At 43.0% G+C, this 20,920-nt stretch overlaps 1 protein-coding gene across 2 annotated transcripts in view; it reads right to left on the bottom strand.

The window, feature by feature from the left end:
• Nucleotides 1-20,920, bottom strand: part of LOC110499061 (progranulin) — a 31,800-nt gene that overhangs the window by 3,090 nt on the left and 7,790 nt on the right. Inside the window, exons 6-16 of one of the 2 annotated variants that reach the window (XM_021575935.2) lie at nucleotides 20,299-20,434; nucleotides 19,960-20,054; nucleotides 19,590-19,719; nucleotides 8,007-8,098; nucleotides 7,747-7,894; nucleotides 7,488-7,585; nucleotides 6,988-7,239; nucleotides 6,374-6,610; nucleotides 3,453-3,722; nucleotides 3,051-3,284; nucleotides 1,739-1,996 (exon numbers count right to left, since the gene is read on the bottom strand). In XM_021575935.2, the coding sequence (XP_021431610.2) occupies nucleotides 1,739-1,996; nucleotides 3,051-3,284; nucleotides 3,453-3,722; nucleotides 6,374-6,610; nucleotides 6,988-7,239; nucleotides 7,488-7,585; nucleotides 7,747-7,894; nucleotides 8,007-8,098; nucleotides 19,590-19,719; nucleotides 19,960-20,054; nucleotides 20,299-20,434 (1,950 nt within the window). The remainder of the gene's footprint in view (nucleotides 1-1,738; nucleotides 1,997-3,050; nucleotides 3,285-3,452; nucleotides 3,723-6,373; nucleotides 6,611-6,987; nucleotides 7,240-7,487; nucleotides 7,586-7,746; nucleotides 7,895-8,006; nucleotides 8,099-19,589; nucleotides 19,720-19,959; nucleotides 20,055-20,298; nucleotides 20,435-20,920) is intronic. The other variant, XM_021575936.2, reaches the window with a different exon arrangement.

The raw sequence follows: 20,920 nt of genomic DNA, 5'->3' as shown, positions 1-20,920 counted from the left end.
ATGTCGTTCCACTTCATGATTGTGTCCCACTTGTTGTTGATTCTTCACAAAAAAATACAGTTTTATATCTTTATGTTTGAAGCCTGAAATGTGGCAAAAGGTCGCAAAGTTCAAGGGGGCCGAATACTTTCGGAAGGCACTGTAGCTGCCGCTTCCCCCTCCTTTCCTGTTCTCACTAACCCCACCGTTCTCACTAACCCCATAAAGTTGGTTAAGATGATGTCTCATGGAAACCTAACATGCGCAGTTTGAGCTACTCCAGGAAGAGAAGTTGCAGGCTAGCTCAGTCCTGCCCCCTCATTGAGTAACTTAAATTGAAGGCAGACTAGAGTACTGCAGGATGCCATGAGCAACTCAATTATCGGTATAACACCCTTGTATTCAAAGTCGGGGGAACTGCAGTGGGATCACCCAAAAAAATACAACAAATGTTTTTTTAACCCAAAAATTGAGTACAGATTGTATGGGAATAATTTTGTTTGAAAAATAATAAGAAAAATATGTTAGAGTAAATGTATTAATTGGTTTCTTTTCATTTGGATAAGAGATGTAATGAATTGAAGTATTTGTTGACGTAACAATAGAAATGTAATGATTTTAAGATTGTCATATTTGGTGTGGGGTGATGAAAAACAAATTGGGTTCTGAGCAATTCTGATGGGAAAGAAAGTATCCCTGCTGAAAAAGTTTGAATACCAAATGGTATAACACCTTTTCTGTGTGTGATTTTAAAATAATCCGTTCATGCATCTGGTGGATATTTTTTATTCATACAATTGACCACGAAGATTGACGTTTTTCCATTCACTATAACAGGGATCCTTTTTTCTGCTAACAATGTCTGCAGTACCACAGTTGGCCTTGAACTTGTGTCTTAGGGGCAGTCATTTGAATGAATTTCAAATGATGTGCTGACCATCAAATCGTGCAGTGTTGCATGATCATTGAGATGCGCAGTAAATTGAATGTTAGTTATGGTTGAAATGCCGATGGCTTTGCCTCAATGCATCGTGTAGACAGTGTAGGCTACACGTTACATGTAGACTAAGTATGTTGACATATAGGCAGGAGTGTAGTGCAGCTGGAGCGTACGGAACGACGCCATGCCACTTCTCAGAATGTTACTGGTTTCAATAAGTCGGAGCAAAGTTTCAATAAATTGGGAGAAAAGTTGAATCAATGTCTCACGAGATCACTTGATGACTAATTAATATCAAATACCAATATAACAGCATAGCATAACGCTTATGTTAGACAGACATCAGGCGATTCCTTATGCGATTTTAGGAGGACTGTGGTCATGTGCCGATTTCTCTTTCATGCAGCCAAAACTCAGTGCACACCACTATGTGGTTTGATTGAAACAAAATACAGATTTGCTAGCTTATTCACACCATCGGCTCTAAGTCACTCACGAAATAGTACTTCTACATCATGAAGGGGGGGAAGCAGCTGCTATGTTAAACAAAATAATAAAAAGTGGGTAAAGTAACAAATGTACAGAACGTTTTAAGGTTGTTTATATATGGGGAAGAGGTGTCCTGGGGGACAGGGCAGTTCGATCTGGTCGCGCATCCTTACAAAAAAATAAAAGGCTACATTTCCTTTATGTACCAAATATGGAGTTGATTAAAGAACATCTCAACTTGTCAAATGTACACACATTTCTCATCTACATCCAAAGTCAAAGTTCATTATTTCAAGTTAGGATTTTCATTCCAAGTAGCCGTTTCACTACCTTTGGTGCAGGGCAGCAGGACCATTCCGTGGGTGAAGTCTTGCAGCAGGTTTCCAGTTTGGGACAGCTGTACTCTCCAGTGCTGTCACAAGTCACATCTATACTCATCTCTGCTGCCCTCTGCTGGGACTCTGCTACCTTTGTCAGGGGCACCGTACGGAGGAGTATAGCCTCTACCAGTTTCTCACAGGTCCCAGTCTGCATGTTGCAGCTGTAGCCTTGGGGGCAGCAGTGCTCATGGTCTGTACAGCAAACAGCCTGCAGATTGGGGACGATAAGGAGAGAGTCAACAAGATGTATCTGTGAGGCGAAACGGGAAAGTAGTCAGACCCCTTCCCCTTTTCCACATTTTGTTACATTACAGCCTTACTCCAAAATGGATTCCATTTTTCCTCATCAATCTACGGTACACACAATACCCCATAATGACGACAGGTTTAGATTTTTTTGCAAAAATATATATTTTTAAAACTGATAACTTATTTACGGTAAGTATTGTCTTTGCTATGAGACTCAAAATTGATCTCAGGTGCATCCGGTTTCCATGAACCATTCTTAAGATGTTTCTACAACTTCATTAGTCCACATGTGGTAAATTCAATTGATTGGACTGTTGTTGGGTATGTTTTTCAGCAGCAGGGACTGCGAGACTAGTCAGGATCGAGGCAAAGATGAACAGGGAGCAAAGTACAGAGAGATCCTTGATGAAAATCTGGTTCAGAGCGCTCAGGACCTCAGACTGGGGCGAAGGTTCACCTTCCAACAGGACAATGACCCTAAGCACACAGCCTAGACAACGCAGGAGTGGCTTCGGGACAAATCTATGAATGTCCTTGAGTGGCCCAGCCAGAGCCTGGACTTGAACCTGATCTAACATCTCTGGAGAGGCCGGAAAATAGCTGTGCAGCGAAACTCCCCATCCAACCTGACAGAGCTTGAAAGGATCTGCAGGGAAGAATGGGAGAAACTCTCCAAATACAGGTGTGCCAAGCTTGTAGCGTCACAACCAAAAAGACTCAAGGATTTAATCGCTGCTTCAACAAAGTACTGAGTAAAGGGTCTGAATACTTGTGATAAACATATTTTTTATACATTTGCTAAAAGTTCAATTTAAAAAAAATATACTTTTTGCTTCGTCACTACAGACAATAATAATAATAATAATAATAATGTCTGTAGATTGAGAGGGGGAAAAAACAATTTAATCCATTTTAGAATAAGGCTAACGTAACAATGTGGAAAAACTCAAGGGGTCCGAATACTGAACGAATGCACTGTATATAAATCCAATCCATTCTCAATGGAGACACACCTTGACCAGGGGACAGCAGCCCCATTCGCCTGTGGGCAGCTTGCAGCAGGTGGCCCCCGAGGCACAGCTGCTCTTGTCGTCACACTTTACGTCTTTCAACATGGCTCCCTCAGTCAGGGCCTTCACTTTGCGGTACCAGGGAATGGTCAGGGGGCCCTTAGTGCAGGAGGTCTTGTGGCCATCACAGCTGTAGCCGCTGGGGCAGCAGTGGTCTCCGTTGGCACAGCACACCGCCTGGGGAGGAGCAGACCATTTACATAGAGGTCATACAGAGATGACTAGTGTATAATCACTATAATTTCAGCTGCAAATTCTGTTACATTGCCACTGCTTTGTTCATCATCATCATAATAATATCTTGAAAAGTTGCCACGGCCTAAGTCCCCAGTGTAGCCTACTTACCTTTGGCAGGGGGCAGCATCCCCACTTGCCAGCCTTGTTCATGAAGCAGCAGGTGGTATATTTGGGACAGCTGGTGTGGGGGTCACACATGTTCTTGGCTAGGGGGAAGGAGGGGGCAATGGCCTGAGGAAGCACTCTGTGCAGGAGCAGGGCTGGCACCCTGGGGATCCAGGGCAAGCTGAGGGTCCCGGCTTTGTCACAGGTCTGCTCGGCCATGTTACACGTGTAGCCTTTAGGGCAGCAGTGCTCATGGTCGTCGCAGCACACCGCCTAAGGGGCAACAATAACATTATTTCAAATTCCTGAGTTAAGAGCCCTTGTTTTGCGGTCACCAAAAATCGAGGCTGGTATTCACAAAGAGGCCTGCTGAGCCCACAGGAGGTTTGTGGCACCTTAATTGGGGAGGACGGGCTCGTGGTAATGGCTGGAGCGGAATAGAATGGTATCAAATACAGCAAACACATGGAAACCATGCGTTTGATGGCATTCCATTCACTCCGGCCATTATTAGGAGCCGTCCTCCACTCAGCAGCCTCCTGAGACGGTTTATGAATATGGGCCCTTATCTACAGTATATGGTGTCTTAAATTGCAAAAACATAAGTTATGTTTCTGTAATACACACCCAGAGCCAAGTCGTAAAACAAAAGTTCCTTCAGAATTATACATAACTCTTCAATTAATCTCAGTCTACGAATAGAGTCCTTAACCAGGTTTCCAGCCAACCTTTTTGAGAGTAAAGCACATAAATGTCATGACAGGCCTGGTGGAAAATGCATTTTTCAATAAACTTCTGTGCAAATATTGATATAATAAACATCATATCAGAGTAAACTTGGAGTCAGGAGATGACATGTGTGGTCCTCCCACTACGGCTCGTCGGGAAAGCATGCAGTTTATTAGGCTACAGATTAAGTTATGGTGAACTTCACAGGGTGGTGAAAGTGCAAGGTGATGAGCTTGATGTTCCTTTCCAATAAATATTGAGGGTGTTATTCTGGTAACATGATCATCGATGCTTGGCTGCAGTTTGGCAAACAAAAATTATTGCGCTCTTTCGTCCATAATAAATCTCATGTGGGCTATACGTGTATCTGTGCGCTGTTGACTGGAACGGACGTGCCATTACCAGAGTGGGCACACTCGCTATATAAAACACTTTTTGTGAGAGAACCAAAATAGTTAAATGCAATGGAAACCCATTTAATACATACATACGAAGTCTGACAGTTTACATTAACATAGGTTGGAGTCATTAAAACTCATTTTCCAACCACTCCACAAATGTCTTGTTGACAAACTATAGTTTTGGCAAGTCGGTTAGGATATCTACTTAGTGCATTTTTGCAAATAGTTTACAGACAGATTATTTCACTATCACAATTCCAGTGGGTCAGAAGTTTATATGCACTAAGTTGACTGTGCCTTTAAACACCCAGAAAATTCCAGAAAATGATGTCATGGCTTTAGAAGCTTCTGATGGGCTAATTGACATCATTTGAGTCAATTGGAGGTGTACCTGTGGATGTATTTCAAGGCCTACCTTCAAACTCAAGGACTCTTTGCTTGACATCATGGGAAAATCAAAAGAAATCAGCCAAGACCTCAGAAAAAAAATTGGAGACCTCCACAAGTCTGGTTCATCCTTGGGAGCAATTTCCAAACGCCTGAAGGTACCACGTTCATCGTTACAAACAATAGTACGCAAGTATAAACACCATGGGACCACGCAGCCGTCTTACCGCTCAGGAAGGAGACGCGTTCTGTCTCCTAGAGATGAACGTACTTAGGTGCGAAAAGTGCAGATCAATCCCAGAACAACAGCAAAGGACCTTGTGAAGATGCTGGAGGAAACAGGTGCAAAAGTATCTATATCCAGAGTAAAACGAGTCCTATATTGACATAACCTGAAAGGCCGCTTAGCAAGGAAGAAGCCACTGCTCCAAAACCAACATAAAAAGCCAGACTACGGTTTGCAACTGCACATGGCGACAAAGATCGTACTTTTTAGAGAAATGTCCTCTGGTCTGATGAAACAAAAACAGAACCGTTTGGCCATAATGACCATCGTTATGTTTGGAGGAAAATAGGGAGGCTTGCAAGCCAAAGAACACCATCCCAACTGTGAAGCACGGGGGTGGCAGCATCATGTTGTGGGGGTACTTTGCTGCAAGAGGGACTGGTGCACTTCACAAAATAGATGGCTGCATGAGGTAGGAAAAATATGTGGATATATTGAAGCAACATCTCAAGACATCAGTCAGGAAGATTAAAGCTTGGTCGCAAATGGGTCTTCCAAATGGGCCACGGCTCCAAGCATACTTCCAAAGTTATGGCAAAATGGCTTAAGAACAACAAGTTCAAGGTATTGGAGTGACCATCACAAAGCCCTGACCTCAACCTATAGAACATTTGTGGGCAGAACTGAAAAAGCGTGTACGAGCAAGGAGGCCTACAAACCTGACTCAGTTACACCAGCTCTGTCAGGAGGAATGGGCCAAAATTCACCCAACTTATTGTGGGAAGCTTGTGGAAGGCTACCCGAAACATTTGACCCAAGTTAAACATTTAAAGGCAATGCTACCAAATACTAATTGAGTGTGTGTAAAACTTCTGACCCACTGGGAATGTGATGAAAGAAATAAAGCTGAAATAAATCTCTACTATTATTCTGACATTTCACATTCTTAAAATAGTGGTGATCCTAACTGACCTAAGACAGGGAATTTTTACTAGGATTAAATGTCAGGAATTGTGAAAAACTGAGGTGTAAGGTGGCTAAGGTGTATGTAAACTTCCGACTTCAACTGTACATACATACTTTTTTATGCGGATTTGAGAATATTCGCATGAAAATCTGTCGCCAATTGAACGGTAAGATCGTTATTTAAACCACCAGATGGGGGAAAAAAATTAACTCACATGAGGTAGAGGACAGCATGCCCACTGTCCTGAGTTCTGTCTGCAGCAGGTGGTGCCCCCGGGGCACATGGTCTGTTCGTCACACTCCTCAGTGGCCAGTTGTGCCTGCGTGGTGAGTGCTGCCACCTTGGTGACCCACGGCATGTTGAAGCCTGAGGGGTCATCGCAAGTACTGGCCTCCAGGTTACACACAGTGCCGTGGGGGCAGCAGTGGAGGTGGTCATCGCAACACACAGCCTGAGGGCCACAGAGAATGCATGGAGTTGTTATTACTGATACAACAGCTAGGCTACCTTTAGGCTATAAACGTGATGCTTATATGCCTCGGATTTAATTAAAATGACTCGCAGAGATGATTGGAAACAAGGACTATTCATAAGTGTATCAAATTAGCACCACTTGGAGTGACTGTACCAGGGACAGTAGCGGTTTCCCAATTAGTCAATTCAAATCCAGTCACTTTAGGAATGTAATTTAACATGGACGTCATTTAATCAAATACAACCGGAGGTAAAGTTACCTAAAGTGAACTAAAAGGTTAGACTCTTAACAAGGACTGGACTTGGCAAATAAGTCAGTGGGGGAGAGGGGGGTAAATGTGGAAAAGTTCATACATTGGGCAGGGGGCAGCATGCCCAGTTTCCTGTGGTGGTCTTGCAGCACGTGGATTTGCCCGGGCACGACGTGGATTTGTCACATATGCTGTTGGGCAGCGGCTCCTCCTGCGACACATAGCTAAAGGCGGGCTCCTTGTCCAGCATGGGTACCAGGGCAGAGCCCGAAGTGGGGTCATCACACGTACTCTCTGCCAGGTTACAGATGGTCCCGTGGGGGCAGCAGTGGAGGTGGTCATCACAACACACAGCCTAGAGGGAAGTCAAGGAATTAGTGAGGGCGGGGGGGCGCTCAGGAGGAGTCTACAGTGTTTCTGTTCTCATATCTGTAATGCTACAAGACAGATGTAACACCACTGACTGAAAAAAAGAGTGGCACTCACTTTCAACATTGATAAATGAACCTAATAAATCAGGTCAGGATCTCAAGGGCTGAGCACTACTGTCAAGTGTGGCAGGAATTATGGCTGACACACACATACACAAATTGTTTACAGTACCTTGGGTAAGGGGCAGCAGGCCCAATCTCCATTTAGTAATTTACAGCACGTGGTTCCATCAGCGCAGGCCACAGAGTCGTTGCAGGGCACAGCATTGACTGAAGGGCATAGAGCGCACACATTCACATGTTAAATGTTTGGACAATAACACTTCTGTCGCTATGCAACTTTTCATCTTGAATATATCCCCACTCTGGGTCTGTTGCAAATCGATGTTAACATCATGCGCCAATGTTTGATGTGTAACTTTGTCTCTGACCGGTGCTTTGTAGGGATGTCGTGGTCAATGTGGCGGGGAATTTGACAGCCATGGAAGTTTGGCCGTGTTTAGACACACAGGTGCTCCGTTCCAGGTCACAGGTGGTTCCCCCAGGACAGCAGTGGAGGTGGTCCGGACAACACACAGCCTGAGGAGAGCAAGAGGGGTCTTGATACAGCTGAATCCTGCAGGAGCTGATATTTCCTGGCAGCTGAATATGGATGTGTGGTGAGTTATTGGGTTGAGAGCATATGACTCACACTTGGCATAGGGCAGCAGCCATAGCTCCTATCCCCCAACAGGCAGCAAGTGGTCTCATCAGGACACGATGACACCTTGTCTGGGCAATCCACTAAAAAGAGATGCACATTAAAAATGATAAATAAATATCAACATAATTCTTATTCTTTTCTTAGAGGACTACAAGACTGCATAACCACCGATTCAGCTGGAAAATTACAGGTTTACACTACAAAATCAATTAGTAACATTCAGTAGCCAGGGATTAGGGGGAGAAGCGGTTGTTGTTAAGTTCATGTTTTAAAATGGTAAATTGTAATTATTTCACCTCCATGGCCTATTTATTGCCTTACCTCCCTATATTTGCACACACTGTACATAGATTTTTCTATTGTGTTATTGACTGTACATTTGTTAATGTGTAACTGTTGTTTTTGTCACACTGCTTTGCTTTATCTTGGCCAGGTCACAGTTGTAAATGAGAACTTGGCCTACCTGGTTAAATAAAAGGTGAAATAAATATTTTTAAATTATCCATGTATTTATGTTATCCCGGTGCTACAATGTGACTCCTCGCTTCGACAAGAAGAGGTCGTATGAAAGTGTGTGAACAGTGTAATTGGAATCTGGACACGGGTAACTAACCTGGACGACAAAAAGAGAGTACTTGCAGTGGTATTATCGCTCAAGGGAAGAGCGAGAGACACAGAACTGGAAATATCCCTGGAGGATTTGAACAAGGATGACGGTGTGTGAACTTTGATCAGAGCACTGGGCCTGTGTTTCTTAAAGAGAAAGACAGTGCCTACATAGAATATTAAAAACTGGCAGTGTTAGAGACATTTCAGTTGCAATGACAGACTACATAATTGCTTACAATAGGATGCGCAAGACAGACATGGTTCTCTCGGATGCAGTGTTCATTTTCAAGTTGCTAGATACTACCTGGATGTTAGGGAGAAAGAGTTGGCGCCATTGCCCGGCACAAATCCACTGGACAGACATGGAAGGACCTCAACATTTTCTATTTGTCAAAGCACTTACCATTGGGTTAAAGACTGTCCTCATAAAAATGAAGTTAAACTAACAGAGGAAAATGTAAACAGAGAGCAGTGTAACATTACACTGTTTTCAAACAAATCTGCTTCTAATACAGAGCTCTTCATAGTTGAATCCTTAGGATCTGCTGTGATTGATACTGCATATACAAGCACAGTGTGTGGTGCAAAATGCCTTGCTAGCTATGTCAAATAACTAAATATGAAAGGAGTACAAAATATGATTGACACACAAAGCAACAGAGCGTTCAAATGTGGATATGGGAGAATCGTCCATTCTACCAACAGAGTCAAGATACCAGCAAAAATGGGTCTGACCAAGAGTCACATTGAAACATAGGTGGTCCCTGCAGATATCCCCTTACTATTGCATCACTGCCTGGTATGGCAATTGCTCGGCCTGTGACCGCAAGGCACTACAGAGGGTAGTGCGTACGGCCCAGCACATCACTGGGGATAAGCTCCCTGCCATCCAGTACCTCTACACCAGACGGTGTCAGAGAAAGGCCCTAAAAATGGTCAAAGACCCCAGCCACCCCAGTCATAGACTGTTCTCTCTACTACCGCATGGCAAGCGGTACAAAAAGGCTTCTCAACAGTTTTTACCCCCAAGCCATAAGACACTCCTGAAGAGGTAATCAAATGGCTACCCGGACTATTTGCATTGTGTGCCCCCCCAACCCCTCTTTTACACTGAAGCTACTCTCTATTTATCGTATATGCATAGTGCCTTTACTATACATTCATGTACATACTACCTCAATTGGCCCGCCAACCAATGCCCCCACACATTGGCTAACCGGGCTATCTGCATTGTGTTCTCGGTCACCCACCAACCCCTCTTTTACGCTACTGCTACTCTGTTTATCATATATGCATAGTCACTTTAACCATATCGACATACTACCTCAATCAGCCCGACTAACCGGTGCCTGTATATAACCTTGTTACTGTTATTTTTCACTGTCTTTTTTACCTCTTTACTTACCTATTGTTCATATAATAACTTTTTTTGCACTGTTGGTTAGAGCCTGTAAGTAAGCATTTCACTGTAAGGTCTACACCGGTTGCATTCGGCGCACGTGACAAACTTTGAATTGATTTCATTTATTCAGCAAAGCTTCCCTCAAGAAGGCAGGGGCTGCACTAGACATAAAAAAATGACAATGAAGTGATGTTTAAACAACCAGTGACGCTTGAACTTACTACCTCTGTCTAAAATGTTTACACAATAGTAGCCTAAGACATCACACAGAGTCCATGTAAAAATGAGATTGACAGACACAGAGCACATGGAGATTGACAGTCCCAGAGAACATGAACACACTGGAAAAACAAAGTATTAAAACTTCAAAACTGTTTTGACATGCTACAGTTGAGACTTCAGAAATGACTCAGCAGTTCTGGGAATAATGAGTGTATTTACATTCTACGGCAGATAGTTAAGTTGTGAGACATGTCAGAAATATACAGCAAACCTAAACTGTTAGTTTGCCACTGGCTTCCAAATACAATGAAACGGTGGCTGTAGATCTATATGAGCTTGGACCAAGTGTGTGGCACCTTCACATTGTCGACCACTTCACACGGTTCAGCGTTGGAAGCATTGTGAATACAAAGAAACCCAATGAAATCATCCAGCATTTCATTCATTCCTGGATAAGTGTGCCTGGCCCTTCCCATAAATTGTACAGTGACAATGGAGGAGAATTCAATAATAAGGAACTAAGAGAAATGGCTGAGAAATTCAACATGGAAGTAAAGACAACTGCTGCATACAGTCTATGGATCAATGGACTTCTGGAAAGACAATCAAAACACTCACAGATATCGTGTTGAAAGTGCATGGGTGGGACAGCACCTTTCAGTACCACATGCAACGAGAAACGCGTTCACTAAAGCAGAGTGTTCAGAGAGAATTCGCAAAGCTCTGCGTAAACAGCTTCGACCAACCGATGAGAAGTAGGACACTGGAAACAAAGTGTACTACAAACGAGTTGACTGTCATGAGTGGAAAGGACCGGGAGTAGTCATTGGCCAAGATGGTGTGGTGATATTTGTGAGACACGGAGGCACCATTGTCCGGGTGCATCACTCAAGACTGCAGAAAGTAAAAATGGTCAACAAGATGGAGGGGCTGTTGCTGAGAATCAGCCTCCTACTGAAAATGAGGACATTAAAAAAAGACACAAACCTACCTGATATCGCATCCAATGATATGGACACAAACTGACACAGGAAATGGAGCACAGACCTTCAACTATGACAAAGGTAATACTGTTGAGGGTTCAGAATTAGGAAAATGTTCAACAGCCACATGTGTTAAGGCAACATGGTTATTCCATTCTGAAATGGCCAGAGAAAGTGGTATTCCACACAAAGCAACCGTCATTGGACAAGCAGGAAAAGCCAAAGGAAAACACCAGAACTGGTACAACCTGTAGTACTCTGAATCTGGAGGGAGTTTCAATGCACTGGCAGAACAGTGATGCTACAGAGAAGCTACGCCTGGTAAGACGAGGGGTGGGGGTGTGTCTTTTTGTCAATAACAGCTGGTGCCCGATGTCTAATATTAAAGAAGTCTTGAGGTATTGCTCGACTGAGGTAGAGTATCTTATGATAAGCTGTAGACCACACTATCTACCAAGAGAGTGCTCATCTGTAATATTCATAGCCGTCTATTTACCACCACAGACTGATGCTGGCACTAAGACCGCACTCAACCAACTCTATAAAGGCCATAAAAGCAAAGAAGAAAATGCTCATCCAGAAGCAGCGCTTCTAGTGGCTGGGGACTTTAATGCAGGCAAACAAATCAGTTTTACCTAATTTTTACCAGCATGTCACATGTGTAACCAGAGGAGAGGGGGGAAAAAAATAAAAAAATAAATAAAAACTCTAGACCAGCTTTACTCCACCCACAGAGATGCATTCAAAGCTATCCCTTGCCCTCCATTTGGTAAAACTGACCAATATTCCATCCTCCTGATTCCTGCTTACAAGCAAAAACTAAAGCAGGAAGTACCAGTGACTTGCTCAATACGGAAGAGGTCATATGGCGCGGATGCTACGCTACAGTACTGTATTGCTAGCACAGACTGGAATATTTTCCGGGATTCATCCAATGGCATTGGAGTATACCACCTTATTGATGAAGCCAATGACTAAGTGCATCGACGACATCGTCTCCACAGTGGCCGTACGTACATATCCCAACCAGAAGCCATGGATTACAGGCAACATCCGCATCGAGCTAAAGGCTAGAGCTGCCACTTTCAAAGAGCGGGACACAAATCCGGACACCTATAAAAAAAAAAAATCATGCTATGCACTCAGACGAACCATTAACCTGTTGAGTGTAGGGGGCAGTATTTTGATATTTGGATGAAAAACATACCCAAATGAAAATGCCTATTTCTCAGGCCCAGAATATGCATATAATTGTCAGATTAGGAGATAAAACTCTAAAGTTTCCAAAACGGTCAAAATATTGTCTGTGAGTTTAACAGAACTGATATTGCAAGCGAACCCCTGAGGAAAATCCAACCCGGAAGTTGTTTTTCCTGAAAGCTCTCTGTTCCATAGCCTGCCTTCGCTCCATTTAAAAGGCATATCAACCAGATTCCTTTTCCTATGGCTTCCCCATGGTGTGAACAGTCTTCAGACATAGTTTCAGGCTTTTATTTTGAAAAATGAGCGAGAAAGATCACATCGCGTCATTGGATGCTCCAATTGAAGAAGCTACAGTCCCAGTTAAAATATTATCGATTATATATTGCAAAAACAAACTGAGAATTGATTATAAAATACGTTTGACATGTTTCTACGAACTTTACGGATACCATTTGGAATTTGTCTGCCCGGTCTTGACCGCTCGAGCCTGTGGATTTCCGAACATAACGCGCCAACCAAATGGAGGTATTTTGGATATAAAAATAATCTTTATGGAACAAAAGGAACATTTATTGTGTAACTGGGAGTCTCGTGAGTGCAAACATCCGGAGATCATCAAAGGTAAGCGATTCATTCTATTGCATTTCTGACTGTTTTGTCTACTGAGAGAGATGTCCTTACATAAACGCTTGGTATGCTTTCGTCGAAAAGCTTTTTTGAAATCTGACACGCCAGGTGGATTAACAACAAGCTAAACTGTGTTTTGCTATATTGCACTTCTGATTTCATGAAAATTAAATATTTTTTGTAATTTAATTTGAATTTGGCGCTCTGCAATTGAGTGGATGTTGACGAAAATGATCCTGGTAACGGGATGGGTGCATCAAGAAGTTACAAGCAAAGCGTCAATACAGGATTAAGATTGAATACTACTACACCGGCTCTGATGCTCGTCGGATGTGGCAAGGCTTGAAAACTGTTACGGACTACAAAGGGAAACCCAGACGCGAGCTGCCCAGCGACGCAAGCCTAACAGACGAGCTAAATACCTTTTATGCTCTCATCGAGGCAAGCAAAACTGAAGCATGCACGAGAACACTAGCTGTTCTGGATGACTATGTGATAATGCTCTCGGTAGCCAATGTGAGCAAAACAGGTCAACATTCACAAAGCCGCGGTGCCAGATGGATTACCAGGACGTGTACTCAAAGCATACACGGACCAACTGGCAAGTGTCTTCACTGACATTTTCAACCTCTACCTGACGGAGTCTGTAATACCTACATGTTTCAAGCAGACCACCCTAGTCCCTGTGCCCAAGAAAGCGAAGGTAACCTGCCTAAATTATCGCCCCATAGCACTCACGTCAGTAGCCATGAAGTGCTTTGAAAGGCTGGTCATGGCTCACATCAACAGCATCCTCCCGGATTACCTAGACCCACTCCAATTCGCATACCGCCCCAACAGATCCACAGATGACGTAATCACACTCCACACTGCCCTTTCCCACCTGGACAAAAGGAACACCTATGTGAAAATGCTGTTCATTGACTACAGCTCAGCGTTCAACACTATAGTGCCCACAAAGCTCATCACTAAGCTAAGGACCCTGGGACTAAACACCTCCCTCTGCAACTGGATCATGGACTTCCTGACGGGCCACCCCCAGGTGGTAAGGGTAGGCAACAACACGTCTGCCACACTGATCCTCAACACTGGGGCCCCTCAGGGGTGTATACTTAGTCCCCTCCTGTACTCCCTGTTCACCTACGTCTGCGTGGCCAAACAACTCCAACACCATCATTAAGTTTGCTGACGACACAACAGTGGTAGGCCTGATCACCGACAATGATGAGACAGCCTATAGGGAGGAGGTCAGAGAAATGGCAGTGTAGTGCCAGGACAACAACCTCTCCCTCAATGTGAGCAAGACAAAGGAGCTGATCGTGGACAACAAGAAAGTGGGCCAAACAAGCCCCCATTAACATCAACGGGGCTGTAGTGAAGCGGGTCGAGATTTTCAAGGTCCTTGATGTCCACATCACCAACGATCTATCATGGTCCAAACACACCAAGACAGTTGTGAAGAGGGAACGACAAAACCTTTTCCCCCTCAGGAGACTGAAAAGATGTGGCATGGGTCAACATATCCTCAAAAAGTTATACAGCTGCACCATCAAGAGCATCCTTACCGGTTGCATCATCGCCTGCTATGGCAACTACTCGGCATCTGGCCATAACTCGCTACAGAAGGTAGTGCTACGGACCAGTACATCACTAAGGCCAAGCTTCCTGCCATCCAGGACCTATATAATAGGAGGTGTCAGAGGAAAGCCCATAAAATGATCAGACTCCAGTCACCCAAGTAAGACTGTTTTCTCTGCTACCGCACGGCAAGTGGTACCGGAGCGCCAAGTCTAGGACCAAAAGGCTCCTTAACAGCTTCTACCCCTAAGCCATAAGACTGCTGAACAACTAAATCACATGGCCACCGGACGATTACATTGACCCCCCCTCCATTTGTTTTGTACACTAATGCTACTCGCGGTTTGTTATCTATGCATAGTCACTTCACCCCTACCTACATGTACAAATTACCTCTAACCCGTACCCTCGCACACGGACTCAGTACCCCCTGTATACAACCTCGTTATTGTGTTACTTTTTACTTGAGTTTATTTGGTAAATATTTATTTAACTCTTTCTTGAACTGCACTGTTGGTTAAGGGCTTGTAAGTAAGCATTTCATGGTAAGGTCTACACTTGTTGTATTCGGCGTATGTGACAAATAGTTTGATTTGAGACATTGGCCAAAAATGTGTCTCAGCAAAGCGGGTGTGTACTCTTAAAGAATCCTTAACTTGAAATAGTGCCAAAAGCACATCTAGAGGTTGAGGAGCTGGCTGCTAAACAACTCCCAAAAGACTCACCGACATGCACCACAGAGTCACTCAGATTGCTGCTGACAGCAGGGAACATAGCTGAATTTTTTGCAGGGAACATAGCTGGTTAAGGGATATTCAGATCTGACCTCCGCCTGAAGCTAAGATTGAAGGAACACAAACTAAAAAAAAGTGTGTGTGTATGACCTGGCAGGTGCATCACTCTACTGGTACAACAAAGTCAAGCCAACAGTGCTGACTACAGGTGGAAAAATGTCACAAGTGGATCCTGCAGTCTTCTATTGGCTTGATCAAGACTTACATGACTGGAGTACTTGCCTGTCATGTTGATGACTTCACATGGGGTGGCTCACAGACCTTTGCTACAACTGTGAATCCACACCTCAAAGTTGTTTTTCAGGTCGGCCGTGAGGAGCATGATAGTTTTTGTTATGTTGGCATTGAGTTTATTATTGTTGATGGAAAAATACTGATGCAACAAAGTAGATCTGATTTAAAAATGTTTGATGGCTACAACTTGGCATCCAACACAAAACACGCCACTGTACAAATCATTCATGAGGCAAACAAAGTAGTTTGTAAACTGATATCACAACAAGTGACTAAAGTTTCAGCATGTTCCAAAACATGACTCTGAAATGAGTTGTCTTCTGTGATGCTTCGCTAGGGAACCTTACAGATGGTGGCACACAAGGTGGACATCTAATCATGTTAATGGGTGAAGGAGGAAGATTCTCACCTTTCTATTGGCAGTCAAAAAGGATCCGAAGGATTGTCTGAAGCAAACTTGCTGAAGAAACCCTTGCTTTTGCGGATGTAATTGACAATGCCATGTTTCTGGCAACTCTGTTCTCAGAGCTTACCACTGGTGAGACAAAACAGCACATTCTACCTGTAGTTTGTGTCACTGACAACTACTCCTTAGTTGATGCTGTGAAGTCAACCGAGTCTGTCACAGAGAAAAGACTTTCGTCTCGAGATTAGTAGCATTAACAATCGTATTGAAGTAGAGAATCCAGCAGATTCTGTGGTCGGCTACAAAAGGAACAGCTTGCTGACTGTCTGACTAAAAAGGGAGCATCTGGTATTGTGCTCCTAAAGGCACACCGTAATGGAAAGTTGCAGCTTGAATAATACAAAATGGTTAACCTTCTCACACAAATGTTGGTCAAAATTGTCATCCGGTGACTGTCAAGCCAATAACTGTGTCTCATGGTAATTGACCGTTAATAAACGTCAACACATTTAGCATCTCCTGGCTTCCACACACAGCATACAAGCCACTGATGCATGATGCGACTAACGATGATTTGAAAAAGGTAGCTTTAAAAAGGCATGAGCGCTGCTTATTTTTTTTGCGCAGGCTGTACACACTACAGCATTCATGGCGGCATCCCCTTTGTGTGGCTGTAATGCACCCTAAAAAAAGCCATGCCTTTTGCTGCCAGTGGCCATTGGGCTCGGAATCACCTCACTCACATGGCTCTCCAGCACGTGATCGGGTCTTTCTCACAAGCTACAAATCAAGAGACACGTTGGGGACTCAACTATGCGCGTCCTTGTCCAACTCCGAGGTGCATATTGAAGATATTGGAAGAACTGTCCACATTTACATGTCGTCAGCCAACAAAATGTGTAGGCCTAACGAACAACAAAAGCAATCTACTTATATCAATCTACTATCCAAGTTCACCTATTCTATTCAATAAATAAATATTCCAAACATAGTCTGGGACAGTTGTGCGATAGTTCCCAACTTAATACAACCACTAGCATCCCAAAAACTTTTTTACGCAATGTGGCTGACGCAATAGATCAGAACGTTTAGCCTAAAATGTTGATAAACTATTAGGCTATTTCTTCACATTATAAACGCAGCAATGCACACTTGGTAGGAGGCTATAAGTGCGGGGGGGGGGGGGGGGGGGGGGACATAATTGACTGCAAAAGCAATTATGCATGTAATGCTTTTATTATAAAGGTGCATTTTTTTATGGTGAAAATTATCTTCCCAAACTTCAAACTCACACACTGCTTGTATTAGAGGTCGACTGATTTTTCAACGCCTATACCAATACCGATTATTGGAGGACCAAAAAAGCAGATTAAATCGGCAGATTTTTTATTTTATTTATTTGTAATAATGACAATTACAACAATACTGAATGAACACTTATTTTAACTTAATATAATATATCAATAAAATCAATTTGGCCTAAAATAAATAATCAAACATGTTCAATTTGGTTTAAATTATGCAAAAACAAAGTGTTGGAGAAGAAAGTAAAAGTGTAATATGTGCCATGTAAAAAAGCTAACGGTTAAGTTCCATGCTCAGAACATGAGAACATATGAAAGCTGGTGGTTCATTTTAACATGAGTCTTCAATATTCCCAGGTAAGAAGTCTTAGGTTGTAGTTATTATTGGACTATTTCGCTCTATACGATTTGTATTTCATATACCTTTGACTATTGCACTTTAGTATTGCCAGTGTAACAGTATAGCATTCCGTCCCTCTCCTCGCCCCTACCTGGGCTTGAACCAGGAACACATCGACAACAGCCACCCTCGAAGCAGCGGAACAACTACTCCAAGTCTCAGAGCGAGTGACGTTTGAAACGCTATTAGCGCGCACCCCGCTAACTAGCTAGCCATTTCACATCAGTTACACCAGCCTAATCTCGGGAGTTGATAGGCTTGAAGTCATAAACAGCTCAATGCTTGAAGCGCACAAAAGTGCTGTTTGAATGAATGCTTACGAGCCTGCTGGTGCCTACCATCGCTCAGTCAGACTGCTCTATCAAATAATAGACTTAATTATAACATAATAACACACAGAAATACGAGCCTTTGGTCATTAAAATGGTCGAATCCGGTAACGATCATTTCAAAAACAAAACATTTATCCTTTCAGTGAAATACGGAACCGTTCCGTATTTTATCTAAGGGATGGCATCCTTAAGTCTAAATATTGCTGTTACATTGTACAACCTTTAATGTTATGTCATAATTATGTACAATTCTGGCAAATTAACTACGGCCTTTGTTAGGATTAAATTGACTTCAGAGTTCACAATGAGCCAGGCGGCCCAAACTGCTGCATATACCCTGACTGCTTGCACGGTTTTGCAAGAGAAATGACACAATTTCCCTAGTTATAAGAAATTCATGTTAGCAGGCAATATTAACTAAATATGCAGGTTTAAAAATATATACCTGAGAAAGGCATTGATGTTTATGGTTAGGTACATTGGTGCAGTGCTTTTTTCGCAAATGCGCTTGTTAAATCGTCACCTGTTTGTCGAAGTAGGCTGTGATTCAATGAGAAATTAACAGGCACCGCATCAATTATATGCAACGCAGGACACGCTAGATACACTAGTAATATCAACCATGTGTAGTTAACTAGTGATTATGTTAAGATTGATTGTTTTTTATAAGATAAGTTTAATGCTAGCTAGCAACTTACCTTGGCTTCTTGCTGCTCTCGCGTAACAAGTAGTCAGCCTGCCACACAGGCTCCTCGTGGAGTGCAATGTAAGGCAGGTGGTTAGAGCGTTGGACTAGTAACCAGAAGCTTGCAAAAACGAATCTCCGAGCTGACAAGGTAAAAATCTGTCGTTCTGCCCCAGAACAAGGCAGTTAACCCACCATTCCTAGGCCGTCAATGAAAATAAGAATGTGTACTTAACTGACTTGCCTAGTTAAATAAAAGGTGTAAAAAATATATATTTTTTTTTATTAAAAAAATCAGTTACCAAAAATACCGATTACCGATTATTATGAAAACTTGAAATCGGCCCTAATTAAATCGGCCATTGTGCACTCTTCAAACAATAGCATGTTATTTTTTCACTGTAATAGCTACTGTAAATTGGACAGTGCAGTTAAATTAACAGGAATTTAAGCTTTCTGTCCATATAAGACATGTCTATGTCCTGGGAAATGTTCTTGTTACTTACAATGTCATGCTAATCACATTAGTGCACGTTAGCTCAACCGTCCCGAGGGGGGGGTGACACAGTGATTCCGTAGAAAAGTTGGGAGATTATGTTAATGTTTTAAGTATCCCTATATTTCTGTTATTACGGTGCCATTACTCTGTTATTAATACCCATGCGCAGTAGTCTCACTGTATATGGACCTGCCCTGAGTGCAATGGCAACTATGTACTGTGGAAATAGTGACGTAAACGTTGTTCAACTGGAACCTAGTCGCGTCATTTTGCGTTAACAGTTGGTGCCTCACCATCGTTGGAGATGGCAGGGGTCTTCTTAGCCAGTGGGGTCTGTGTGTTGGGGGAAGTGCACATATCATGCTCCAGGTCACAGGTTGTATTGCCAGGGCAACAGTGGAGTTTGTCGGTACAGCACACAGCCTGTACAGAATACACATTGATTAAACATGTAGTTCATCAGTTTTGAAATGCTCAACCTCTGCATGTCCCCATCTCTCTTTAGCTACCCTTTCCTCATGTTGAAACTCAGACTAAGAACTGTCTGTCACATGTATCTTACACAGACTGTGTGCAACACATATTGTGCAATTTGTTGTGTAGGAACAAAATGCTTGAGATTATGTGACCCAGGGTCCTCTGTACTGCTCCAGTTCCACTCACCTCCAGGTAGGGGCAGCAGCCATAGTCGCCACTGGTCAGCAGGCAACAGGTGGTTCCATTTGGGCATCTGCTCGTACCACCTGGGCAGGTCACTGCTTGTCCAACCACCAGGAACAGAGACACATGGGGAAAATTAATATTAAAATGGATTAGGCCCAAAGAGAACGGAGTTCATTAGGCACCAAAACAAAGGCAACAGACTGAAAAGTTTTTTTTCATTTGTAGAATTTAAATATTTTTTATTCCCATTGTTTGCCCTAATGGAGACAAGCCTGGAACATAAATCAACAACAACTTCACAATGATCTTGTTGTTTATTTCTGTCTGTTCCTTCAGTACCCGTCTGCTTCTTCATTGCAGGCCCCTTTTCCCTCATGACAAATGTCTCCAGGGTGGGAGACACACACTTGGAGTGGGCTAGGTCACACTTGGTGCCCTCTGGACAGCAGTGCATCTTGTCCTCACAGCACACTGCCTTGAGAGAGAGAGAACAGAAAACAAAAGTTTAGAATGCTTCAGAATAGGGTTATTAAAGAGCAAATCCAACTCTGCCATTAGTTTGGTGTGTATTATGCAGAGATGGCAAAGATACATTTTAATGCATCTTATTACAAAATAAAGTCTTCAGAGCTTTGTGGCCAGCAATTACCCACCCCAAAAAAATGTTTGGGGCAGAATTGGTATTAGAAATGAGATCCTGTGTTACCATTACGTAAATCAGAGGTGCGATGGAGGCGCAAAAATGTGCGTGAAAGAAAGTTGAGGTATAGGACTCACTTCCCGAGTTCACTTCCCCCTTTTGGAACAAATTCACTGAAATATCCTCGCTCTGGAAGCGCATCCTTGTGCTTCAACTTTCTTTTCATGGTCTTTCACCAACACCTCTCATGTCTTCACATAATAGTGCCATAAGACTTCTAAGATCAGGGGTGGAAGTATTAATTGATTCCCAGTATGGTAC

Source organism: Oncorhynchus mykiss, chromosome 20, assembly GCF_013265735.2.
Source record: "Oncorhynchus mykiss isolate Arlee chromosome 20, USDA_OmykA_1.1, whole genome shotgun sequence".
Lineage (NCBI taxonomy): Eukaryota > Metazoa > Chordata > Actinopteri > Salmoniformes > Salmonidae > Oncorhynchus > Oncorhynchus mykiss.
Note: the sequence above shows the minus strand (reverse complement) of the source record. Positions and strands in the feature narration are given on the sequence as shown.